The sequence below is a fragment of the Nicotiana attenuata genome, chromosome 10 (assembly GCF_001879085.1).
Source record: "Nicotiana attenuata strain UT chromosome 10, NIATTr2, whole genome shotgun sequence".
Classification (NCBI taxonomy): domain Eukaryota; kingdom Viridiplantae; phylum Streptophyta; class Magnoliopsida; order Solanales; family Solanaceae; genus Nicotiana; species Nicotiana attenuata.
The window spans coordinates 16,912,888-16,940,526 of record NC_031998.1 but is presented as its reverse complement, the minus strand read 5'-3'; the positions used below and the strand labels follow the sequence as shown (position 1 = coordinate 16,940,526).

The 27,639-nt window shown below is 33.8% G+C and overlaps 2 protein-coding genes across 5 annotated transcripts; both read left to right on the top strand.

Moving 5' to 3' along the window:
* On the top strand, window positions 631-10,830 carry LOC109233079 (transcriptional regulator ATRX homolog). 4 transcript variants are annotated; one of them, XM_019398835.1, is made up of 6 exons: window positions 631-726; window positions 2,355-2,469; window positions 2,562-3,979; window positions 4,118-4,331; window positions 9,397-9,479; window positions 10,359-10,830. In XM_019398835.1, the coding sequence occupies exons 3-6, from the start codon at window positions 2,714-2,716 to the stop codon at window positions 10,431-10,433; spliced, it is 1,638 nt and encodes a 545-aa protein (XP_019254380.1). In that variant the 5' UTR covers window positions 631-726; window positions 2,355-2,469; window positions 2,562-2,713; the 3' UTR covers window positions 10,434-10,830. The 4 variants fall into 4 exon arrangements, with proteins under 4 accessions (XP_019254380.1, XP_019254383.1, XP_019254381.1 ...); XM_019398838.1 differs by having other exon boundaries at window positions 2,559-3,979; XM_019398836.1 differs by having other exon boundaries at window positions 639-726; window positions 2,361-2,469.
* Window positions 14,473-19,463, top strand: LOC109233078 (serine--glyoxylate aminotransferase). Its single transcript, XM_019398834.1, has 6 exons — window positions 14,473-14,579; window positions 16,033-16,266; window positions 17,012-17,296; window positions 17,393-17,759; window positions 18,226-18,436; window positions 19,204-19,463. Exons 2-6 carry the CDS (start codon window positions 16,062-16,064, stop codon window positions 19,339-19,341), a joined length of 1,206 nt encoding a protein of 401 aa, XP_019254379.1. The 5' UTR covers window positions 14,473-14,579; window positions 16,033-16,061; the 3' UTR covers window positions 19,342-19,463.

Sequence of the window (27,639 nt, the reverse complement as noted above, 5' to 3'; positions counted from 1 at the left end):
AGATGAGATGTCGATTGTAAATTATTCGGTGAAAATAAAATCCTTCTTAGTTTTGATCCGTAAAAGATGATAGTAATACATACTAAAATATTTTAACACAAAATGACTTTTTTACCGCACATGTTTCTTGGCATGTTATTTATATACTTATAATCTATTTAAAGGCTAAAAGCTTTTTCTCATTCCTATAGTAAAAAACTGCAACAAAATACAGGTTCTTGTACTTCAATCAATAAATGAATGCACACTAAAGTTTCCTTACTCGCTTTGTTTATATAAATAATTAAAACGTAATATTGATAATAAAATATGCTCCTATATGGCATGAACTAGCTAAGAAAGTGATCTTTTATGAGATATAAATTACATGAAATTAACACTATTTATTATTAGTCGTATCTATGGTACTGTATTTACTTTATCGGTTTTTTTTCCATCTTTCTCTTTTTAGTTAGGTTGTTACGTGTGAAACACGTACATAGAAACTGATATACATGAAAAGAAGATAAGTGAATAACCAAGCATACCTATAAAGAATAATCCAAATAAAATTAAGATTTCGTATTTAAAGTTGATGTGTTCCTATCACCATTTTAAATTCATATATTATAATAACAATTGAATTTATAATCAAATTTTTATAGATATTCCCAAAAAAAGAGGCATAATTAGAAAGACAACTAGTTACATTCTCGCTGCTTCTTCTTCTCATCTTCCTCCGCCACGGTGAGCAGCCAATTAGATTATGCCCTTTTCTTATTCTTCAGATTTTACTGTGCTAAATTAGGCTCATTAATGGTTTGTTAATTTATGGTATTGTTTTATAGGTGCGTCTCTGTTTATCTTTTTGAAAAGTGACATACATATAATCTGTATATATGCATTTCGTTTTTTTTTGGGTATTCGATATATTGGCTTTTAACAGAATCAATTGAAGATGATAAAAGCTTAGAAGTTAAGAGATGATATTCAAGTTCCAAACCCACTGGGTGCAAACAATTTCTGAGGGCCATGGGACTGGGTAAAACCTGAATTAACCGTGGTGCACTTGCGGGAAACTCCTTGCCGAGGGCCTGTGCACCCCGGGATTAGTCAGGACTCTTAGAGACTCGGACACCCGGTGCAAATCAAAAAAAAAAAAAAAGTTAAGAGATGATATAGTTATGTTATATTTATTTATTATGTTTTCAGTACTTCCTATCATATGACTGTCTTCTTCCCCCCACCCCCTTTTATATGCTTTTATTTACTTAATTATGTTTTCATTATGTCCCATTATGTGATTCTTTTTGTTGGTCCACAAATGCATGTCTTAAAGCGTAGCAGCTAGAAAGATCCTTTTTTAATAATAGTAGAATCCCCGAGCAGAGGGCGATCCAGGATTTGAGTTTGTAGCATTGAATGTACTTTTAAAATTAAGGGTTCAGACATACTATTTGTTTCAATTTTAGTTTATTTTCCACATAAATTGATGTTCCGCATCAAAAGTACCGGGTTCAGGCGACAACACTCCATCTTGCCCTGTCCCCGAGGACCAGGGGCAGGCTAAAGGGAGGCAAGGGGGTTCAATTGAATCCCCTTCGAAGGAAAGTGATACTACGTAAATAGGGCAAAAACTAACTTTTTTTGGTTAGATATGAATTGTTGAATCTACTTGACATGAGGGATGTTTCTGCTGTAGTGGTAAAGGCGTTCAAAAATTGCTTTAGCTCACACGTTCAATTCTAGGTGTGACACTCTAGTATTTTTTTCGGATCTCCTTGTATGAATTCTGGCTCCGTGAACTCGATGAATAAGGACCAGACTCTCTACCCTTCTCCACTTGAATACCAAGCTTTTGTCTGCTGCAGGATTCGAACCCTGACGTGCGCCTAAAACAATTCACGTGTTGTGTTCTTGCCACTAGACCAAAGCCTTTGCGGCTAGCAAATACTCAGCAGCTAGAGAGATTATAATTTAATTTATTTAATTATGTGTTCAATGTTCTTTTTCTTGAGCGATACATGTGGATTCTCATACCACGTTAAATCTATTTGTATTACTACTCCATCGAAAAGTTTAAGCTATTAGAAAAGGCGTACTTTATTTATTTAATTATCTCTTTAACCAAAGTTATGATGGGTGGTTATTGTTCTTTAAAGTGATGATGTCCTCTTTATAGAGTATCAAGTGTTAAGACTTCAGAGAAAGCTGACTCTTTTTCCCTTCAACAATTGAACAATGGATTCAGCTGAATGTTATGGAACTTTTAACAAGTTATAGGTTTTTGTAAATATTGATGTTGTGTGAATGTAAAAATTCAATGTTACTAGAGGGCAACATTGACACAATGAAAAAGTTGCTCCTTTGGTTAGTTGCAGGTCATGTGTTCCAGGCGTGGAAGAATCATCTTAGCATAAATCCAAAGGGAAGGCTGCTTATATTATATGCCCGCTCTCCTCCTACCCTAAGGAGCATCTTCTGCACAGGGTAAGCCTTTTCTTTTTTTGGTAAAAAATATCTTTAGTTAACTCACATTGAGTATATTCATTTTCGTTTGCTTCTGATTGTTGTTTCAGCAGAGGTCTTGACATTGGTAATGGAGTTTAAGAAGCTTCAAGATAGGTAGTGGATAGGTAGTGAACTGATTTGTTTGTGGATGTGGGGAAAGGTTGGGGATAGGAGTGAAGTTGTTGCTCTGATCTGTTCGTTTTAAAAGCTGAATCCCATTAAAATGGGGCGACTGGGATTGAAGGGCTGTGATATAATGTATGACATATCCCGTTTACAGAGAAAGAGGGTGCACTATTGCAATAATGGTGCAGAGTTTGAGAATAGTGATGTTGTTCGTTTTAAAAAACAGATTAGAAAGACTAAGAATGTGGATGAAGACTATGTACAGTTTTTGATGCTTCTCTATAACTATGATAAAGATTCTCAGTCATACACAAATGGAGGTGGAAATGAAGGTTTCACTGTTCCTAGGGATAGGCTTAATCATGAAGATGACGAGGACGAGGATGAGGGAGAGTGTGAGGATGAGGATGAGAATGAGGACGAGGATGAGGATGACCCAGAATACATGAAGTTTTTGGCTAATGCTAAGCCAAATGGGAAATCGTATGTGGTTAAAATTGATAGAGAGGATGGGTTTCCTGTGTTCATAGAGTATGAGAAAGAGGATGGATCTGATGAAGAGTGCGAACTTTCAGGACAGAGAAAACAACAAGATGATGGGGATGCGAAGGATTTAGGTAATGTCAGTAGCAAAGATAAAGTAGAAAGTCAGCCATTTTCAAGAACTGTCCTGGAAAATGATAATGATGGATCAGCAGGAGATAGCGATGTGATATTTGAGCCTTTTGATTCTCAGAAAGAAAAGAGGCTTATGAACCAGAAGCTTAGCACGGGGGAAAATGGTGCATTCAAGAGGCGTCGGAAGGGTGAGACAAAGAATAAGTCAAATAAGAAGCGTAAGACAGAGAAAGGGAGAAAACCAGCTAATATCACTACCAAAGAAGAGGCATCTGATGTGGATGAAGACTATTCCTTACTTCTGGAGAAATTTATAAGCAAGAATTGGCGCTTGAAAACCTCATTTATTAGGAAATGTAAGGTAAATGGGAAAAATGATGCATCCAAGAAAAAGAAGAAAAAGAGGCTTACGAGCCAGAAAAATAGCATGAACCAAAATGATGCATCCAAGAGGCATGGAAAGGATGAGAAAAAGAAGAGGTCAAGTAAAGAGAAGACGACTCGAAAAGGGAGAAAATCAGCAAATGTCACTGTCAACGAAGAGGTAGCGGGGGCAAAATCAGCAATTGTCCCTGTCAAAGAAGAGGTAGCTAATGTAGATGAAGCTTCATTTAAAAGTGGTCATGATTTTGAAAGCAAAGCTGCTGAAGAAGATCTTGAAATACTTGTTAATGATAATGGTAAATTTGGGAAAGAAGGAAGCTCTAGTCTCATGCAAGCTTCTTCAACTAAACACTATGAAAGTGTATGATCCTCGTACTCTGTGTCTCCTCCCCTTTTTATTTTACCCTCCCCACACCTCCTTGCTTTCTTAGTTAATTTAAAGTTTCTGGAAAATATTCCGCTCTGATGCTTATATACTGATGATATAATGAATATTAAGGTTGAGGATACCTGCCCAACGGAAACTGTGCATTCTGATTTCTGGCGGAAAGTCAAGGCTCTTCTTGAGAAGCCTTACGATCAAAAGGAATATATAGGACTGTGGAAAGCTGTCAAAAGTAAAAAGTTTACTGAAAGGAATATGGACTTGCGTAATGGGGGAATATCTTACCCGACAAGGATAATGGGAAAATCATATTTGGACCACTATGAAGGTGAGATAAGCATCTTAAATTATTATTATTTTATTGCAGTGTTGTGATGCATTGCTTTGCATTTCAAAGTACTAGTAACATTTAGAGTGAATACCTTGAAACCCCCTAAAATATTACGTTTTTGTCAGTTACCTACTTAAATTATCACGTGTCTCCAAAACCCCCTTAACTATACTTTATATACTTTATATAGTAAAAAACCTCGTCAATTAGTGGTGCGTGTGGTACACCCTTCTATTTATTCAGCCTAATTTAAATATTAATTTAATTAAGAATTTTAGTTAATAATAAAAACAATTAAACGGGTAAATGTTTGGGGGTTGAAAAATCAAAGAAGGAGGATGAAGGGATAAGCACATGGTTATTTGTAAATAAAAAATAAAAAATCTCCTCCATAATGCCTACACCATGTCTCAATCATAATTTTCTCCATTGAACTCCGATTAAACATTGGATTTTCCATTAACCTTCATTTTCACTGGGAATCTTAATTTAATACAACGATTGGGATAAAAAAATTCGGGTTTGGTAAAAATTATGGGCTCTTGGTGGACTAAATAGTGTTGAAAGAAGAAGACATAAATGAAGAAGAAAGATAATTTTAGAAGAATCAAGAGAAGAATTTTTGTCAAATGAAACCCATAAGAAGAAAGGAAGAAAAAAGATTAAAAAAATGAAGAAGAAGGCTAGAATATAAAGAAAATAGAAAGAATAATTTTTTTAAAGAGGGTAATAGTAATTAACCATTAGACACAGCTAATTGGGGCCATTTTTATGTATAACTAGCTTTAGTGTACATGTGTTGCACGTGTTCTTTGCGTATATTAAAAAAAGTGAATAAAATTGAGAATACGAATAAATTATGTGCAATAGCATTGACGTCGAGATAAATACAATATTTATTTAAATTGAAAAATAGATGTTACATTGGCGAAATAGTTGAATGCAGAGTTATTGGGTATCTTCTGAACTTGCCTAAAAAATTCCCAACTCTAATTGTCTATTACATGTGTCTAACATGAATGATTTTTGTCTCTCTTAAGCTCATTTAACCTAGTGTGTTTGTACCTGAATGCTTANCCCCCCCCCCCCACACACACACACACACATGAAAGCTTCACTATAGTTACTATGTAAATGGAAGTGGAAGAAGATAAAAGATGGAGCAAACATACCAACTCTGACAATAGAGAGACCAAAGAAGAGAATGATGCGACAAAGATCAGAGCCTAAGCCAGTTTTATCAGGACAATTTACAGTAATCACACTTGGGTCTCCTTCTCTTTCTGATTGATTCACAAGCACTACATCATCATACAATATTCCCATCTATATTCTGTCGAGGAGGAGTTTCTTTGTTTTCTCCTCCTTTTTCACCAACTAAATAGCAATAAAGATTCAATATTTTTTTCAATGAATATGCTGCAGCCCCTTATTTCTGTAAGAGAAAAAGGAAATAAGAGAATCTTCTTCTTTCTTTGTTTTACCATATACCTCTGCTTGCTTAGTTTTGTTCCTTACAGATGTTTCTAATATTAGGATTTTCTTGGTGGATATTTGAGAAAATGATAAAAATGGTCTCTTGAGTTTGGAGGTAGTTTAAGATGGTCCATTAAGTATATTCTTAGCAATTTTGGTCCTTTAGAATTGTTGAGAATGAGCACCTTTGATTTGTGTTAAATATTTGACAGGCCCTGATTGTTAAATTTAACGAAGATTATAAAATAAAAATGTTAATGTGAACTCACATTTAAAGGTACAGTCACTAATGCGTGCATTAGGGTAAAATATTACATATACCCCTGGTGTGCGAATAGTCTTCGAACCCTGCATGAACACGGAATACTTTGTGCATCGGACTGCCCTTTACATCTGAAGTAACTTCTGTTATTTTTGGTGTCTGGTACTGTTTTTAAGTGCAAGATTATTTTTTGTTATTTTTAATGTTCGATGCAGTTTTTGATGTGTAATTTTGGGATTTGATAGTATATCCTAGTATTTCTGGTTAAATCTTTTTTATTTTATAATTTTCATTAAATTTAATAGATAGAAAAGGAATGCCCAGTGCACAAAGCATCTCCCCTTCACGTAAGAGAAAGATTGTACCCCAATGGGTGTGATGTAGACAGAGTTACTAAATGTTTGACATATACCAAAAAGGCTCAAGAGAATATTTAAGAGGTCATTTTGAACCTACTCCAGACATAAAGGACCATTTTTATCATTTTCTCATGGATATTTTGGTTTTCACTTTTCCTCTTTTCATTATATATATATTTTTTTGTTTATCTTTTTAGGCCTGGTAAGGAGGAGGATAGTTTTCACTGACCAAACATGTGGGGATGAAGAAAGGTACAAACAGGGAGAGCCGGCCGCGGGGGTGGGGTGGGGGGTGGGTATAGTGAAGGCTTTTATATATTTTTATATCTAAATTTATTAGCGAGAAATGGAAGGCTACTTCTAGATGAATTTAAGTTATACTAGCTTTAGTGTACGTGCGTTGCACGTATTTTTTGCGTATATTAAAAAAAGTGAATAAAATTGAGAATACGGATAAATTATGTGCAATAGCAATTGACGTCGAGATAAATACAATATTTATTTAAATTGAAAAATAAATGTTACATGGGCGAAATAGTTGAATGCAGAGTTATTGGGTATCTTCTGAACTTGCAAAGATTAAAAATTTAAGTAGGTTAATTATATAAATTCTGTATTTAATATATTTTTATAAAGATAATATGATATGTTATGTTTTGTATCTGACCTAATATCTCTTTATTGACGATGTTCTTGGAGTAAAAAATACTACTCCAAGTATTAAGTATTATATATACCATATAGTATGTATATTATCCTTAGTAAAGTGTTATAAACTATATGCTTTTTTGGATTTGGTTAAGGTTGTTCGAATGAGTGAATAAATTATGATAAAATTTCTTATTAATTAGTACTTTTATCTCCCACTTAAAGTTTGATTTTCCCTTCTCTGCTATATTTATTTTATTTTTATGCTTCTAATGATTTAGGGCATGTTTAATGAATATTATTTCCTTTTCTTCACCTGCTAGGCTCCTTAAAATTTTAGATTTTAATAAATTTTAGTGGCTTAGAATTGAAAATATTCTTTAGACATGCTCATCGATTATATTCAAGTCTATTCAAGTTATTTAAATATTTGCTCGCAAAATGTGACAAGTGGTACGTGATACCTATAAAAAGTGACAATTAGACCATATTAAATTTTATATGTCTAAACTAATTGCACGCGCTACAAAAAGTTATAAAATATAATTTAATACGTCTAAAATAAAGTTTATGAAAGATTATAACATATAGTAAAACACTAATGTTAATAAAGCTATCACAATTGGTCTCATATTTGCTGGAGTAATTCTTTCCCGAATTAATTTTATACTTGATGGACAACATCTCTTAAAGTTGATTAAAACTAATATCTAAACATTAAAAAAATAATTCAAGATATTCTTAAAAATATACTTCACAATTCTCAAGTGTTTAATTTTAAGACAAATGTTTTGAAGAAAAGCTTTTCCTAATGTTTTAAAAACTTAGAATCGTAATAGTCATACGATTTAAATAAGGAAAAAATTTATAGAAGTAAAATCTTAATTAATTTTAAATACCTAAGTATTAGGAGATTTTACATATTTCAAATAAGGAAGGATTTAATAAATAAAATTTAGTTAATTTTAAAGTTCTACATATTAGGAAAATAATATAAATATAATTACAATTTTGTCCAATGTGAAATTCATTTTTAAAAGGTAAAAAAGACGAACGACATTTCGCTAAGGGCCTTCGTGCTTTTAATATAGTATAGATTGGTAGTACTCCACTTGGCCCGTTTCCTTAGGAAAAAAAGGAAGATCTAGGATGCGCTTCAAGCTTTTGGTATAATTTTTTTACGTATCTCTAGTGTATAGATAATCAGTCATGAGCCTAGAAGGTTGTCCTAGTATGAATACCCTACTACACCTGTGTGCAAGGGTTGGAAAAAAAGGAGAAAGTTGCCGTTTAATTGTTGAACTATCCAAGAAAACAGCTAAAGAAGTGATACCTTTGGCTAAGTATCAAATTGTTGAAAAGGTAATATGCTTGAAAAAGTTGGACTTTAACCAATAGAAAACTCCCCAGTTTTCTCCTTCCTGAAGTACCTGGCCAGATTACAGATATTTTCCGAGTTTTCTATCAATTTCTAGAAATTCTTTCGAGATCTCTTGGTGTAATAATGTTGTAGCAGTAATCGAAGAATTATTACTGAGAGCCTCAACATCACAATTGTGAGGAATAGCCATTGTAGAACAATTCCTAGATATTTTCTGAGTTTTCCATCAATTTCTAGAAATTCTTTCGAGATCTCTTGGTGTAATAATGTTATAGCAGTAATCGAAGAATTATTCCTGAGAGCCTCAAACATCACAATTGTGAGGAATAGCCATTCTAGAACAATCATTTGGTTTGGTTCATTCTTTGACTGCTCTGGACTTCATTTGTTCCACCTTCCCTGTACGAGTAGTGAAGACGCCAATGTACATGCATATATGATCTCTAAGAATTATGTCATGATCTCATCTGGTTTTTGAACAATTTTCTGGCAATCCAAAAAATAATGTTTTTGAATCAATTTTCTATTCTGGAAGTCCTCCCAAATTACTGTCATCTAAAGAAGATTTCACCTCTAGCATATTGATTTTACACTCTATGGTAAGTGATTTTCTTTCCATTACAGCAATCTGTATCTCGGTTAACAGCAATAACTAAGCTTGGGATATTTGGAATATTTGGCATTTTTGGCATTTTGATTATTTAAACATATCCAGTGATAGAGGAGGCTTCTTTTCTCACTTTCTAAACATATCCAGTTCAAAAGTTAATTCCACCGGGGACCCCTTCACCTTAATCAAAATTTTCTTGGACACTTCTGCTTTGTATTCTCTGCAGTTGATACTGTAAACAGCATTTGATCTCTGCGTTTCTGTTAATCTTTATTTTAGTTTCACTTAATGACATTATGTAATTATTGTCCGCTTTAAACGTGCAGACCTTCATGAAAGACTTAAAGAAGTTGACGCCGACAACAGAAAAAAGTTATACATCTTGCGCGGCTTTTTCTTTTGGTTACAGGTGAGTTGCTCAAAAAGGTGAACTAACTGATCAATATAAAAAGAAATTATTTTATGGATATCAGTTTTAAGTACACGGCTTAACCGCATTTCACAGTCAAAATGCTAGTCCAATTAGATGTCTTGAGAAAGCAATTATTATCCTAATCCTTTTAGTAATAATAGATAACATAATAAATTCCTCTGACCTCATTAATAGTAATTATGTTTAGTATTCCATCAAGAGTTATTTCTCATGTGCTCAGGTAATGATCAGATCAATCAACATATCGACAAGTGACAATATAAATGAAGCACTCTATGGAGTACTTTGTAGCCAAAGCCAAGCTTCTTCGTCCTCGATTGTTTTCTGGATAATCAAATTTAGTAACTTGTTCCTTATAAAAAAAAATGAGTAACTTATTACGTAAGCAAATCATTTGGTGCTATTGTTCGATGAACTGAAGTTTACACAATATGCCTATATAAGACAGACCATCCTTGCTGTTTATCTCTTGTCTGACTTTGTTATTGGCCTATGTTTAAACTTTCAAGGGATTTGCAGAATCAAATGTTTGGAAGATCGATAACCTGATCCAATTGAAGCTAGCATTTTCTCTTTTTTGGTTTTTCATTAGGCTTAATTGAAGCTTTAAAAAAGCCTAAATTTCATATTCATATGCCGGTTGCTTGCAACTATTATAAAAGTTACTTGAACATTGATCTCATTCGACTATGAGAAGAAATTCCATGCTTGCATTGAAAAAGCATTTACATTAATACCATATCTGAGGCAATGGCTTTTGGGTTCTTACTATGTTCTGTTCATCACATTTTTGGTGTTCTACACAAATTTAATTTTACAATATAAGCTCCAAGTTTGTTCTTCTGTGGTTGCTAGAATCTCACACAGGAAGGAGCCTTCAGGCCTTGGACCAATCCGGAGTGGCTTTCATTGGTGGCTAAATCTAGCTAAAAGCCATGTGTTGTACTTATTCTGATTAATCAAGTCAGGACAATCTGGTGGAAAATCTTACTGAATTATGCCATGGTGAAGTCAGAACTTATACGGTCATTATCCGTTTTGTTATATTTTAGTAAGATATTGAAGTCCATGTATCATACAGGGGGAAAAAAGAGTGGATTATCCTGCTATTTTTGTCCTTTTTCTGGGGGCTAAGAACATTTTAGTACTCTTCTGGAAGATTTCCCACCCCTCGCAGCCTGGTATAATCCCCTGGAATTTTGTTATATTAAACTGGCTATTGTTGATTTACCTGTAGTTACTATTTAGAAAGGATGTAAAGGGATTTGAGGTCAATGTATGCGAAGAAATTGGGTGAAATCTTCATCTACTTATATCTGTTCTTCTTTTTTGGTCTGTTCTGTTGCCTTTCTTACTTTCTCTTGTTGTATAGCCCTCTGAAAAACAATATGAAAGGCGTAGGTGAAATAGATCTTCCTTTGCTCCTGTCTGAGGCATTAAGACTTGGGGCGCACCCGAGGGCGCCTTTGCCCAAAGAAATATCCATCTGATGTGTCCATGTAGATGTTGTGACTAAGTATTTTAGGACTATGCAGTTTTTGGAGCTTTTCCTTTATTTGGACCTATGTTGTGCCTGACTCTCCAAAACTGTTGCCGTACCCGTGTCGGATTCTCCAAAAATACACTACTTTTGGAGGATCCGACACACACCCAGGGACAGTTTTGGAGGGCCGAGCAACATAGACTTGGACCAGTCATTTTCCCATTTCCCTTGCCAGAAAGAAGGTAGAACTGGCAGTTTGCAGGGAGAAAGAGGAAGAAGGTAAAGGTTGCTTTTGTATATTGGAGTATAATTTTAGGAAAATTCTTGAAAAGGGAATGAGGTTCTAAAATAAAGAAAAAAGCTCACACTACAAACTTTTTGGAATTCTTATGTGGAATAGTTTACTAGCTGTATTGCTAAATGGAACAACAAAAAACTTGACACTTTATGCAAGTATCATAATGTGCAATTTCCCTATTAGAAATCTTAAACTGACTCATTCTCCAAACTATACTTTTGAGAGATATATATGTCTTTCAACTTTTCCTTCTATAGCATTTGAAGTTGCAGTCTGTTATTTTTTTGTTTTGGGAAAGAGGTTAAATATTGTTTTATATAACGATGATGTTCGAATCAACTTGTATGCACCTTAGTTAATATAGTAAGTACCTAATATAGTAAGTACCTACTACGTTCCATGAGCACATGTACCAAGTAACCTCCCACAAGCTTAGGCAGATGAAAGAAATCACCTCGCGTATTTTTTATCTTGCCGAGGCTTTTCTCAGACTCTTGGATGCACTGGCGTGAATACTGGGAGAAATTCAAAAATAGCCAGATTTACAAGTGGTCATTCAAAAATAGCCACAGTTTCAAAAGTCATCGAAATTTAGCCACTTTTCATGCAAAGATAAATCTGAACAAAAACACTATTCAAAATCCGGAAAATACTCCAACATAATATAGTGGAATTCCAGTATACTTTGCTGGTACTGGAGTTCCAGCAAAGTATACTGGAGTTTGGAGTTCCAGTATACTTTGCTGGAACTCCAGTACTTGCAAAGTATATTGGAACTCCAATATATTATACTGGAGCCATCAAAGTATATCGGTCCAGCATAATATGCTGGAAGTTCATACACAGGTGCACCGTACTCCAGTATATTATGCTAGACCGGTCTCTGTTGCAGCAAAATAATGGCTATTTTTCAATAACTTAACAAACGCTAGCTATTTTTGAATGGCCAGTCCGAAAACTGGCTAACCCGTGGTATTTTATCGTGAATACGAAAAGGTAAAGAAAGAAAGAAAAAGAAAAAGAAAATCCCATGTAACAATTGAGCAGGGGTGGACAAAAGAGTGGATGAGAGATTGGAACAAATGGCCAAAACATTGAAAGAAAACAAAGCAATGAAAAGGAAGTAACAAGAAAACAAAATTAGGAAAATGCTATGTATAGCTATTGCTTCCCACAAATGAGGGAGTGGTTCATATGACCCTTTTTATCATCTTATCTTTTCATAAATTCTTTCTCAACCTCATGCTCTACATTTAATGTTTATGTGGTCTGTATTAAGCTCTTGTGAAGTAGTAAATGTTTTATGGATTTCTTTGTTTCATCACTGTTTTCTTGTCTTTATGATAAACTTTATTTTTTTCGTATAATTCTATTTCAAACATTTATTTGTTAAAGTTATTTCATTAAGGTCCTTGTAGTAGAATTTCTTCGTGACGACAACAACAACAACCCAGTAAAATTTCACTACTGGGATTTGGGGAGGGTAGTGTATACACAGACCTTACCCTACCCCGAAGGAGTAGAGAGGCAGTTTCCGAAAGACCCTCGGCTCAAGAAGACAAAAAGACAAAAGGAGACAATATCAGTATCACCACAAAAATCATAGGAAAAATAGAAACAACATAAAATCCAGAAGAGATGCAAAGCAAAAGCGATAGAATTTCCTCATGATTCAGTTAAAAAAAATCAGTTTTTGAGGAGGGAGTAATGTGATGTTTCTTCAGTATAAGATGTACAAGAAATAAAAGCTCAAACAAATTACTAGCGCTTTGCAAAATTATGCACCCTATCTTCATTGGGTAAAAATTTAGTCGCACTTGATGTTTGCATTAAATTAAGTAATTTAACTTTACTACTGAATATATATCACTTAACATGTATGAAAATTACTGTCTTGCATTTATTTATCTGGTGAATAGTAAATTTTTACCATCCCCCTCTTTCCAAAAGATGGAGAGGGGGCGGAAGAGAGGAGACGTATGGTGTTTTGCCACAACCTCTAATGGTGGAGAGGATCTCATTTTGGATTATTCTCAAGTTGTGATTCTTATTGTAACACCACTGATATATATATATATATATATATATATATATATATATATATATATATAGATTATATATATATTATATATATATATATATATATATATTCTCAAAATAATAGTCGAAAAATGTATATTTTTTTTCGTTATATTTTTTGTACAGTACAAACCTCTCTATAACAGCCTCTTTGTTACAAATATTTTTGATATTATAGCGAAGTGCTGTTATAGAGAACATATATTATAACATAATATGAAAATTGGTTCCGGAAAAGTTTGGCTTTTATAGTGAAGTGCTGTTATATATGGATGCTGTTATAGAGAGGTCTGACTGTATGTATACGTATGTATATATATACACATTCTGTATGTTTAATACAAAAATTTTACAAATTATACACTTTTTCGGCTACTGAATGTAAATAAATTTTGGAGGGGGCTAAAAATGAAAAAAAAACTAAAATAGTAATTTAGATAGATACTCTTGTAGTTATGGTTATTAAATATCAATATTAAAAAGTGCACAAAAACCTTAAAGACATACTATAATATAGATGAAAGACTAAAGAGTTAAAATACATATAGAAATGGTAAGATTACAAGACTGTAATTTAAAAGAATTTTATGAGCATAATATGTTAGTAATCTATCCACTCTAACGTATAGTTGAAAAATGCAACCGCTTAAAAAGGAAAACATCATTACGAGATTATGTTACCTGTCACTGTAACTCTTTCATCCTTAACCAGAGGTATCGGGTTCGAGTCCCTAGGTATGAAATCGCCTTTGTTACAAAGCGTTTTACTCCCTAATGTAGGACTTTCCAAAGCGAATCCGAATTTAGTTGGACCCCAATATAGGTATTCGGACACCGGGTGGAAACAAAAAAAAGGTATAGTAATAATGTTATATTTATAAATCTTTTAAGCTTCTTTTTCCACATGATTTTTTTTTTTTTTTACTTTTATAAACTAACAATGTTCAAGGAAGAGTCAAAACCCAATTTTTGAGACAAAAATATGACTTTGGAAAATAAAGAAAATAAAAAAGAAAATTGGGCGTATCAAAATTCCCACAAAAATCTTAGCCACAAGATAACCATCCACGTATGCACTTATCTGCCATGTGGGACCCACATTGAAGCTTGAATGGTCTCATGCTGTTACTATAAGAGTTTGTATTGTTGCTTTGGACTTTTCATATTGGCCTCCTTTGCCAGTTATTTAGTTCATTTTCAGGTCCTGCAATTTCAGGTACCTGCTCTTCTTATGCATGTGTATAAATGTTTGTGTGTATATATATATATATATATATATATATATATTTATTTATTTATATGCTTGCAAGTTTTATGTTCTGTGTACTAACATCGATAAATGTTAAGTTGACCTGCAATAATAATTATTTCTTCGTACCATGCCTTGATATGATACCCTACAAAATAGAGTATATCCCGTTACATGGATAGTGTTAAAAATTCTTACTATCAATGCATATAACTTATATGTTACCGTATACATCGATGCCATCTTATTTTATATTAGTAATGTTTGCCTCGACATAGAGTTTAAGATGTTAATTTGATAGTATTATGTTATTGGTGTAATGGAAGAAATACTAAGTGGACGTTTGGATATAAGAATTGTAAAATTCCAAAATAGGGGGAAAAAGATTTTCAAGTGAAAATGGTATTTGAAATTTTTAGAGTTGTGATGAATATAATTGTGGGTTGTTTTTGAAGTTTTGTAAGTGATTTGAGTGAAAATTTTGAAAAACAGCTTTTTGGAGTTTTCCAAATTTTCGAAAATTTTCAAAATGCATCTTCAAGTGAAAATTGGAAATTTTATGAACAAACGCAGATTCAGAAAAAAAGTGAAATTTTTTTGGAAAAAAAGGGAAAAATTTCTTATGTCCAAACGGGCTTTCGAGTTGTGTTTGGACATGAATATAATTTTGGGTTGTTTTTGAAGTTGATTTGAGTGAAAATTTTGGAAAACAGATTTTTGGAGTTTTTTAAATTTTCGAAAATTTCCAAAATGCATCTTCAAGTGAAAATTCGAAATTTTACGAACAAACGCTGATTTCGGAAAAAAGTGAAAATTATTTTGGAAAAAAAGAAAAAATTTCTTATGTACAAACGGGCTCTAAATACTCCTAATAGTTACAAAGATTAGCTTGATCCAAAACGTGTTAAGCTACTAATTAATAATGAACCACAAAAAAGAAAAGAAAGGAGAGAAAAGAAAATTCTGAAGCACAACAATGGAAAATTGGTTATCTTGATTGTTGAACAAAAAATTAGAAGCAAAAAAGGAAAGGATTTGGTTTTTAAATTTGAAGAGAAGTAATAAATTTGAAGAGAAGTCTATGTTGCTCGGACTCTCCGAAAATATTGTCGGATACGTGTCGGATCCTTCAAAGTAGTGTATTTTTGAGGATTCGATACGGGTGCGGCAGCATTTTGGAAAGTGCGCGCAACATAGGTTGAGGTGTGCACATGTTGGCCAGACATCACCGTTATAAAAAGAAAATTTGAATGTATTTATTTAGTGTCTCGTTTAAGCTATACAAGTGGTAGAACATTTTTTTTCTTGTTCCTATTTGGCTGCTTGCTTTGCTTTGTAGAGATTGAGGCCTATTGGTAATCTAGTGATAATTGAAAGTTTCAATATTCTTATATGAGGAATATTTTTGTGTATATTGAAGGCATTAGTTGAGATCTCAAGGGGGAGAAAATGGACTATGTTAATGGACCTGGAAGGAACCATTTGTTTGTTCCGGGACCTGTTAATATCCCGGAACAAGTTCTCCGTGCGATGAACCGGAACAACGAGGATTACAGATCCCCAGCTATTCCAGCTCTCACAAAGGTCTTGCTTGAGGATGTCAAGAAGATTTTCAAGACTACTAGTGGAACTCCATTTCTGTTCCCAACAACAGGTATAGTTATATGCTTGGTATCTTACTCTTTATAGTCTTGTTAGTTGCATGTGAATGAGTTTGGTTTAATGATACATTGGTTACTCAAGATACAAGTTTCCTAGGCTTAGAGGCGGAGCCAGGATTTTGAGTATATGGGTTCTGGAGGATAAGTTACTAGGTTCGGGATAGATTATTGTCACATATTAAGTAGATTTCTTAATACAAATACAGAGTCTGATTCTACCGAAGCCGCAACTAGACTTGTTGCTCCACCACTGCCTAGGCTTATTGTTAAAATGAAATGATAAGATTTTTTCTAGCATTAGAATGAATCTTTTGCCCGAAAAATAGGGCAAAGTCGAAGAAAAGGTCTATATAGGCGATTGTGATACCAATAGATTGGGATGCAGTTTTAGTCATGTTAGTACGTTTGCTTTAGATCCAATATTTTTGTGTCTTTTTAGAGATTTATATGCCAGTAGAAAAATATAGAAAAGAGCTTGAATGGAGCGACAAGGATATTGGAGATTTATATAACCGAACCCAACTTTCTTGTGGTTGAGATGTAGTTGTTGTGTTGTTGTTGTTGTATTAGGATGAAACTTTTCAATTTGATTTTATCCCTCTTCTGTTATAACACAAAAGGAAAGTGATGGCTTTCCAGTAATATGAATAGCATCATCAGTTCAAGTAGTTCTTGATTTCTTTTGGCTCAATATTGAACTCAAGATGGCCAAACCTCATAATTTTTCCATTATGGCAGGAACTGGTGCATGGGAAAGTGCGCTCACAAACACGCTGTCTCCTGGTGATCGAATTGTATCTTTCCTCATCGGTCAGTTCAGTCTGCTTTGGATTGATCAACAGAAACGCCTCAACTTCGATGTTGATGTTGTTGAGAGTGACTGGGGCCAAGGTGCAGACCTTGAAGCTTTAGCCTCCAAAATTGCAGCAGATAAGTCACATACTATTAAGGCAATTTGCATTGTGCATAATGAGACAGCCACTGGAGTTACCAACAACTTGGCTACTGTAAGGAAAATACTCGGTAATGTATCCAACTGTTGCATATTTACTTCAAGAAACTGAATTCAGATATCAAACAGTATGCATTAATTTTGCTATCACTCAATTTTCGTGCCAGATCACTACCAGCATCCTGCTCTCTTGCTTGTTGATGGAGTGTCCTCAATTTGTGCACTTGATTTTCGCATGGACGAATGGGGAGTAGATGTGGCGCTTACTGGTTCGCAGAAAGCACTTTCCCTTCCCACCGGACTCGGGATAGTATGTGCTAGCCCAAAGGCTCTTGAGGCCGCCAAAACTGCAAAATCTGTGAGAGTTTTCTTTGACTGGAGTGATTACCTTAAGTTCTACAAGATGGGAACTTATTGGCCATATACTCCTTCAATCCAACTTTTGTATGGTCTGAGAGCTGCACTCGACCTTCTTTTCGAGGAAGGTCTCGAAAATGTGATTGCAAGACACGCTCGCCTGGGCAAAGCAACAAGGTAACAGTAAAACCTCTGTTAGTACCTGTCATGTTTTTGTTAATTAGTGAATCGCAGCTTAATTTGCACTTCGCTAAGATAATACTTCCTCTGTCTCATTTTAAGAGGAACTCTTTCTTAGTCTGTTGCAAGAAGAAAGGCACCTTTCTATATTTGGAATCTCGTTAACTTTAATGACATTCTCATATAGACACAGAAATGTCATGCATGGCATGTTCGATTCCATAAGTTCTAAGGGTCCTTTTTGCATGTAGCACAAATCTTTCTTTTTTAAACTCTGTATCTAGTCAAACACCGCCATATAAAATGAAACGCAGGGAGTAGTATTGTACGTCAACTTGAGCATTATAGCTTACCAATCTTGGTAAAATCGATGTATATCTAGGAGATGCATCACTTTCACCAGGATTCTGCCTTAGCATACATAATTGGAGAAATGATACAAATTTTTTGAATGAGAATGCAGACTTGCTGTGGAGGCGTGGGGATTGAAGAACTGCACTCAGAAGGAGGAATGGTTCAGTGACACCGTCACAGCTGTGGTTGTTCCTCCATATATCGACAGTGTTGAAATCGTGAAAAGGGCATGGAAGCGATACAACTTAAGCTTAGGTCTTGGCCTAAACAAAGTGGCAGGAAAGGTTTTCAGAATAGGACATCTTGGCAACTTGAATGAGGTAACCTTTCTCTTTACTGCAGATTACATGTCTTATTACACTTTCTGTGAAGTCTAACAAGACAACGATTACACGATTATTCCTCGAGCACGTGACTGCTACTATGGAATTCAAGATCATTCTTGAACATGTGACTGTCACCAAGTTTCTTTAGATTATGGTTTGGTTCAGAGAATTAGGATAATTTGTGTAGAGATAACAGTTGACATACTACCATATGCATAACTGCATAAGCTCTGGTTTGTTTGTTTAATGGCTGCTACAACTTAAAACTCTATACTAACTAGCCAAAAGCATAAAATCTCCATGTTTATTTTCTTTCTCAGAGGATGTGTTTGGTTCAACTTATAATGATTTTCTGAGTTCAAGCACCAAATTAACTCATAAAATTTAGTGTTAATAGTTTCCATTTGGTTCTAGACATATATTTAAGAGTCATATCTCAATATTTTTGTTCTCTTGAATTTGCCACTCCATCCATAATCCATTCCAATTTCCGAGACACAATTTCCTTTTTGGGACGTTCCAAAATGTTTGACACCATTCTATTTCTATAAAACGTTAACGTTGTTATACTACTCTTTCATCATCACTGCTATATTTTATAAGTCAAATTAACATCTTAAACTCATGCCCAGTCAAATACCGTCACATAAATCGTTCTCTGTTAATTCGTGCTCTCTTACTTTTATAGGTTTGATATATTTCCTTATTATAGTATAACTTACATAACAAAATCATGCTGTTGTTGTTTTTTTTGGTTGTAGTTGCAACTATTGGGATGTCTTGCTGGAGTGGAAATGGTACTTAAGGATGTTGGTTATCCAGTGAAGTTTGGTAGTGGAGTTGCAGCTGCTACTACTTTCCTCCAAAATTCCACTCCCCTTATCCCTTCCAGGATTTAATTCAATTATTATAAGTATACAAAACCAATGCTTGTAATTATTTCTTTTCATGTCACTTTTGTTCACTGTTCAACAACTGGTTGAGAATACTTTTGTAAAATTGCAGAATTTGCTTTTTCTTTTTTCTTTTTTTTACTGTCTGCCATGTGACCAGGGGGTCACACGTTTCTACGGCTTCAACCTCTTGCAGAAATGCAAGGTAAGGTTGCATACTATAGATCCTTGTGATCCGTCCCGTCCTCGGACCACCTACATAGCGGGAGCTTAGTGCACCGAGCTACCCTTTTTGACTGCTTATATTTTCTTTCTTTAGTTTCTAGCCCTTTTAATCCACGTTGATTAATACATGAATAAATTGCATCCAATAAATGAAACAAAGACTTATAAATCAAGCTAATCTAGACAGAATTAACTTAACTTTTTAACAATAAAATTTACAGCTTCAGCCCACAAGGGTTGGTTGAGTAAGTAATTTCCCATGGCAGCCTCATAAGTCACAGCTCGTCGCATCGGATTTGTCTAGTGCGGTTTACATCTCATGTGTGATTTGCAGACTATTGCACAGTGAGCAGGTCACCCAACACGTACCCTAAGGATAGCCGGTCCGAGTTTTCCTGGGATTCTTTTTTTTTTTTTTTTGCAGTTTCAAACATAATGTTGTCATTATCACGTTAATCTAACAATATAACTATCACAATATTACGTCTAACTTCAAAATTTAGTGGTGTCAATAAATAAAACCAAAACTAAAAAGATCAAGACAATAGATTAGGAATTGCATGTCAAGAGTGTGTTAGCTTTAGCTTTCATTTTATTTCCTTCTATTTTCTAGGAAAAATGAGAAGAAAGAAACTACTAACATACTATCCATATATAAATATACTAGCTTAAGTGTACGCGCTTTGCGCGTGATTAAAACGTGTACCTCATTTGACAACAAACATTTACAGAAAATGATTGGACTTAGTTACGAACTTGTCACTAATCCCTTGCTAAATTGCTTGCCATTAAATTTTATACCCCATGTGTATGTGCTTTGCATGCGCATATCCTCGTCAATAAGTAAATTTGTACGTATACAAGAAGAATAAATTGAAGTAAAATAGTAGTTGATAAACGTTATCATTGGAGACTTTGTGGTAAGCACTCCTATTATTAATTATTTGTATGATATTGTTTCGTATCTCTTTAATTAAAGTACTTTTGAATCGTGACACTAAATGAAATATTTATTTAGACTTATATTTTCACCACACTTCTTACTAAAATAGCCTATATATTTTTGTATAAGATAATACTAATTTAATATTTAAGAAAATAGCAAATGACTTCTTTTGTCGATTATGGAATCTTTTAGTGAATCGAAAAAGTTCAATCAACTAAGTACTTTATCATTTTTATTTTTTATATTATTTTGTGCATTGAATTTACAATATGCATCCTACAAAAAAAATAATTAGATTGATTTTATTTCTAACTTTTTTTGTAAACAAATTGTAATAAACTTTATCACTTGCGACTTTGTAGTAAAGACTCCTCTTATTAATTATTTGGATGATATTGTTCGTATCTCCTTAATTAAAGATACTTTTGAATCTTGACACCAAATGACATATTTATTTTGACTTTTATTTTCAACACATTCTTACCAAAATAACCTATATATTTTGTATAAGATTATATTTATTTAATATCTAAGAAAATAGCAAATGGCTTTTTTTTTTGTCGACATGGAATTTTTTATTGAATCGTAAAAAGTTAAATCAACATTTCTAAGGACCTTATCTTTTTTATTTTTTATATTATTTACTTAAGCATTGAAATTTATAATATGTATCCTACAAAAAAATATAAACAAATAAATTAGATTGGTTATATTTCTAAAAATTTTGTAAACGAATTGTATTGAAATCTTTTCTAAACATAATTTGCTAAGTTGTTTTCTTATAATTACAGTTAGTCAAGGACTCCTTCCTATTATTATGAGACAAAAATAGGTTCATATTTCTTTATGTTTGTTAGAATAAGTTAATTCTAACCAATCTTTAGGAGATTTAGATGTGCAATTTAATTCCATTTGAAAAAACGCAATCCGAAGTTCCGAACAAATTTTGTATAAACAAATCAAATTTTCTTCTTTAATTCAATATATTTCAGAGTATTAATGATGCACAGTTGCCATGAGAGATAAAATTTCTTCCTAAATAGTAGTGTATTTTTTTATAAGGTAAAATATTAATATAATAATTTGAGAAAAATAGTAAATGACAATTTTGTCTAGTTTTAGCGCACGTGCATAAATAATTGAAAAAATAGCAACAAATTATTCCAGGACCCTTTCTATAAATTAAATATAACAATTCCGAGTTGTAAATTAGTACATAAAACGTTAAATTTTTAACTGTTTAGAGTTCAGCTATTTATGTTTCACAACCTATAATTTTTTTTGCAGTTTTGATGTAGTTGCTATCTCAAAAATATATAGAGGAACAAACACGCACAAACAAACATATATTACAAATAACGAAAGAAGCATCGACTTTAGATAATTTTAACATGTTGAATAACCCCTGGAAGACGCCAAGTATTGGATTAATGAACTTGACAATTACTGTGTAAAAATTTATAATCCTATACAAGAAAGAAAAAATTATAATTTAGAAAAAGAATAAATTTACTCGATAGAAGGGCTAGAAAAAGCAAATTACACTATACTTATTAAAATAAAAGAGAAACTCCATCATAATTAAGCAAAAAATTCTCAATATTCTAAATGAACATGCATACCTGATCAGCTGACACTTTAGATTGCGAATAAAAGCAAGGAGAACATAAGCAAGAGATTTAGTGAAGATTTTATGTGGAGTTCTAAATTGAAAATCAAGATTATTGTTGGATATTAATTCATGAAAATATACTACAAAGAATAAAGCAAAAATAAAAAGCTAAACCTAAATCAAATCAAAACAAATTATAAAACAAATTGGACAATTATAAGCGGCTACGTATACGTTTTCAATTCTCCGATTCTCCAAATTTACTTGGAGATATGCTTATATAGTGACAAGTCTTCATATTTGGAAAGAAATCAAAGGGAATAAGGACTTTCTTTAAATAAATCTATGTGTAATTATTAGGTGAAATACTATAAAAATAATTAAGTAATAATTTGAAGAAAATAGCAAATGATAATTTTGTCTATTAATGGAGGGTAGCTTTAGCTTTTTTTTTTTTTTTTTTTTTTTTTTTCCTTCTATTTTCTAGGAAAAAAGAGAAGAAAGAAACTACTACCATACTATCTATATATCTATATATTAATATAAAAGAGGGAACAGAAGAGATGATGTGACATGCCTCTAAAGCGAGCAAATATATTTTTCTTTTATCTCCTTTTTCTTGACATTTTACCCTTTCTTTTTCGTTCCACCGAAGTCATAATGAAAGAAGTAAGACTATATTTTTTTTTCTTTTATTTGTGTTTTTAACTGCCCATAAATTTTGAGTATTTACTTCCCATTATGACTTCGGTGGTTTTTTGTTGCGTATGTACACGTATTTTTGTACACGTATCCTGGTGGTTTTTTTATTTGCTAAATAATTATGTGTAAATACGTGTACAAGAAGGAAATTCTGATAAGAAGTTAGCTGATGTCATTTCCTTATATTCGATTGCTTGTGAGATGCATCAGAAACCAGTAGCTATTGGTTTGATGTTCGTAACACGCAGCGGAAGACAATAACGTAACAATCCTAGGCAGATCTTTTCATGTTTAAAATTTATTTACATGTCAATAGATTGGATCTAAGACGTACCTGGTGAAGAAAGTCTCGTCTCAAATTCTTCGATAGTGCGAAGACTCTATGTGTATCCACACCGAGACCGATCCTTGCTATCAACTCTTTGATCAATGAAACCCGCGAACAAATTGAACGAATAATATATGAAATTTTTCTCAAAAATCTCAACTCAAATTAGAAGAACAAGAAACACTTTTCTTGTAATTGTATTTTCTCTCTTGGCTTTGTATTGCACTCTCACTTTCACAAAGTGAGTTTTCTTCTCACGAAAAAATTATACGGCAAATTTTCTCCATCACCATTTATATAGCTTATGGAGATTTCGTTACTGCACCAAATTGGATTATAAAAGTCTTATTAGTATTTAATTACTAAAAAATACAAATCCCATTCTTAATGGGTTTAAGTAACCGACTCGTCCTATTATGGACTATAACGTAATGTCCTTACGGACTTTCAGTCAATCCAATTTCAAATTGGAATTGACAAGTCTTTACTCTTATATAAATATTAATTATATATATCACATATATATATTTCAACCAAGAGATATAATTCAATTTCTATTCTAAATAGAAAATGATAATAGGTGAATTTGACTATAATCACACCATTAAATAATCACCTTCTTGTGTAGTTTTAATGCTAAAAGTGATGACAAAATGCTCTTATTAGTGCTTTTCATGATTTGTAGGTGATATATGTATAAGGAAGGCTAAGGAGCAGTTTTGGAGTTAAAAGTGATGAAAAAGAGGCCAACTGTGAAATTTTCCAAGTGAACCATGCAAAACAGGCCGAAGATTCAGAGTACTGGATCCACCGCGGTTCCACTGCGACCGCGGCAGAACCGCGGTGGGAAGCAGCTTCAGAAGATCAGAGAATCCGCGAGGGTGTTTGGCCGCGGTTCTGCCGCGACCGCGGCAGGCGCAGAAACTTCAGGGACCAAAGTGTCAATTACGGGATTTTTAGACCTAAACCCTATTTAAACATTAGACTTCGCCCAAGAGAGGCATGTATTGATTTTTAAGGTTTCTTAGCAAGGAAAACCATTGTGAGAGAATACTCTAAACATCTTTCTTCTTTTCTTTTGATTTTAATGATGAATTCAATCTTAGTTTCTTTTCCCATAGCCATGAGTAGCTAAATTCCTTGTCTAAGGTTTTGATGGAACCTATTGGGTGATGAACTTCTTGTTTATGTGAATACAAATTGCTAGTTTAATCTCTATTTGTTCAACTTCGTGTTCGTTGTAGTTAATTGACAGGATCCTCAATTAGCTGTGCCTATTTAGTGTGCATAACTTGGAAAAGAGTGCATATTTAGGGTATTGTTGAACAACACCACTCCTAGATTATTAGAGGAATCTATAATTGCGGGTTTAAAGGCGGGATTAGGGATAACGAAGCCTTGGGTGTAATCTAAAGTGAATTGTGCTAAATAAAGTAAGCTAGTGTATCTCGGGAGAGTGCAATAGTAGATTACTGTGATTACTCGGGAGAGATTTGCGGTAAGATTAGCGTTCATGATTGATAGAGATGTGTAGGTAAATTTGTATGAGCATAAACGAGAAGGGATTCCATCAAGTAGGGAAATCATTGCCNCTGCGGCCACATTTCCGCTTTGTCGATCTTCACTTAGAAACCCGGACTTCGCTTATGCGACGCGAAGTCCGCTTCTACGATTCCCTCAAAACCGCTTCTGCGGTACAGTGTCCGCTTATGCGGACCCGCTGGTGCGAGCCACCTTCCGCTTCTGCGGAATTTCCCTAGCCGGCCAACGACCGCTTCTGCGACCATGTACCCGCTTCCGCGGTACCGCTTTTGTGGTCCATTTCCGCATAAGCGGAAACACCAGATGACAGCAAAAATCTGACCTGCAATACACCTCAAAACTCTCGTTTAACCACCCGAATTCACCCGGAGGCCCTCGAGACCTCAACCAAATGCACAGATATGTTCTATTACTTCATTCAAACTTGCTCGTAACATAAAAACACTATCATAAACACCAAAATCATCGAATTAACACGGATTCAAGCCTAAGTTAAACTAAAACTTCCGAAACTTGCATTTGATCTAAAACCCGACCTAAACACCTCCGAATGATCTGAAACTTTGCACGCATATCAAAAATCACCTAACGGAGCTACTGCAACTCTCGGAATTCCATTCCGACCCTCGGATCAAAATCTCACCTACCATCCGGAATTCGCCAAAATCCAACCTTAGCCAATTCAAGCCTAATTCTACATCGAACCTCCAAATTCAATTCCGATTGCGCTCCTAAGTCACAAATCATCTCCCGAAACTGGTCGAATCATCGGAAATCCATTCCGAGCCTTCTAACTCATAAGTCAACATTCGGTTGATTTTTCCAAACAATCCTTCTCATAAAGAGACTTATTGTCTCATTTCTAGCCGAACTCTGTCCGAATTACTTCAAATTCTCTAAACACATATATTGAAATATATAGAAGCAATAAACAGGGAAACGGGGATAACTCCCGTAACGACGGGTCGGGTCGTTACATACGCATTGAGGGCTTGAGGCTCAATTAAATCCGAATTCATGTGGATCGCCACTTTTTGTTCATCCGAAAACTTCCGTCATTTATGGTATTGACTAATCTTCTATTTCCTTTTCTGATAGCTGAGTCACGTTCCTTTTTAGCTATTTTCCTTTTTCTGTTCTTTTTATTTAGGGTGATAATTTTGGGAAAAGTTTAAACCTTTAGATACTAGTTACGAACTTGCTATAATGCTTAATAATCTACTATTGTTATAAAACAATTAAAGCAGAAGAACAATATTGCAAAGAAAAGTAGAGAGAGAGAATTCTTATTGATTTGGGATGAGTTACAATGGAATAGAACTCTCTATTTATAGGGAGAGGGTGACTTAGCCACCAAGTAATAAACCCTAGAATCCCTCTAAATATAGACATTCACCATAAATAAAATTCTATTTATAACACTCCCCCTTGAATGTCTATTCAACAGATAATGTGCCTCGTTAAAACCTTAACTAAAATAAAACCCGGTAGGAAAAAAATTCTAGAGAAGGAAAAAGAGTACACATATCTAACAATACGCCTTTTGGTTGCCTCATTAAAAACCTTGCAAGGAAAACCCAGTGGGACAAAACCTTGTAAGGGAAAAAGAGTACAACGCGTATTAACTCCCCCAGATGAGAACATCAATTCACATCCTTGAGCCTTCGCATCCCAATCTTGTGCACTAGCTTCTTGAAGGTTGACGTTGGCAAAGATTTGGTGAATAAATCCGCCATATTAACTCCAATGAATATGTTACACCTTGAAAATCCTCGCTATCACATTATCATGCTTATAGTTATAGCAAGATACATATGTGCACAAATTGCACTGAGGATGTAGTACTTCAAGATCAAGAATTGTATATGCTTCAAGCAATTTAAATCATTTTGGGGATTGTCATATAAGTATAGTCAAATAATTCATTTAAATAGACTTTAGATGCATATCAACTTTTCATGTCATGCTAGACATATAAGATAAATAAAAGTGATTGCACACACTATTGACTTTATACTTTCAAGTGTTTGAACTGCAGGTCCAAAACAACATGTCTTTCATATGAAACCAATTCTACTTGAATTGTTTCTATAGACATAAGATCCTCATATATATATTTAGCGCTATTATCAATGTCGTCGACAAACATTTTATATCGGTTCCAACCTCCTTATTTTTCATAAAGACATAACATAGAGATCTCTTCATTCATATATTCAGGTACCTGAATCTCTCATGAGATTTTATGAAGTGTTATGTCATGTGATCTTCTAGATCACTTGCCTCCTTTATTATGATCATTTTGATCATTTGCTCACCTTCTTTATCAAGAAGTTTATTTGAAACCAATCTATCTATACGCTTTAAGCGTACCATAGACTTTGTCCTTCTAGGACTATTATAATATGAGCATTTGCAGCGAGAATATAGTTACTTTCTTTGGGTCAACAAATGCGTCTGGCATGCTTTGCAAGAAATTGCACATGAATTATCCTTTTATGAACTTCAAGTTCATATTATCTTATTCGAGGATCTAGATGTACAAATGATAATTCATTCCACGTAACTTTTTCTCAACTGCTTATCATGTCTCCCCCTCATGTTAGAAAAACTAACTTGTTTTCCTCAACTTTGAGAACTCATCTTTGTGCGTTATGGTATTAATCAAAATATACACCGCACATCAATAATAATAAGATGGAATTATTTGGTTCCTGACCCTGAACCACTTGTGAGGGGAGAAAATAATATACTTTCGTATATAACGTATATCAAACTGATATAGATAACTTTGTTCTCATAAGCAATTGTTTAGCTATTAAGTGGAGGTACTCAATAAATCATTTTGCTAAACCAGCTGTGATGTAGACCAACTTATCAAGATGAACTTCTTGAATAGAAAATCTGGAATATGCTCTAAATTAAATTATTGAGCAAGTTACCTCGCAC

What these genes read in the sequence shown, in the direction of transcription:
- LOC109233079 (XM_019398835.1), top strand. Translation starts at nt 2,714, where the DNA reads ATGGGGCGACTGGGATTGAAGGGCTGTGATATAATGTATGACATATCC. An exon ending in CAACTAAACACTATGAAAGT is followed by an intron (nt 3,980 to 4,117) that starts GTATGATCCTCG and finishes ATGAATATTAAG; the next exon opens with GTTGAGGATACCTGCCCAAC. An exon ending in ATATTTGGACCACTATGAAG is followed by an intron (nt 4,332 to 9,396) that starts GTGAGATAAGCA and finishes TTAAACGTGCAG; the next exon opens with ACCTTCATGAAAGACTTAAA.
- LOC109233078 (XM_019398834.1), top strand. Translation starts at nt 16,062, where the DNA reads ATGGACTATGTTAATGGACCTGGAAGGAACCATTTGTTTGTTCCGGGA. An exon ending in ATTTCTGTTCCCAACAACAG is followed by an intron (nt 16,267 to 17,011) that starts GTATAGTTATAT and finishes CCATTATGGCAG; the next exon opens with GAACTGGTGCATGGGAAAGT. An exon ending in TACTGTAAGGAAAATACTCG is followed by an intron (nt 17,297 to 17,392) that starts GTAATGTATCCA and finishes TTTTCGTGCCAG; the next exon opens with ATCACTACCAGCATCCTGCT.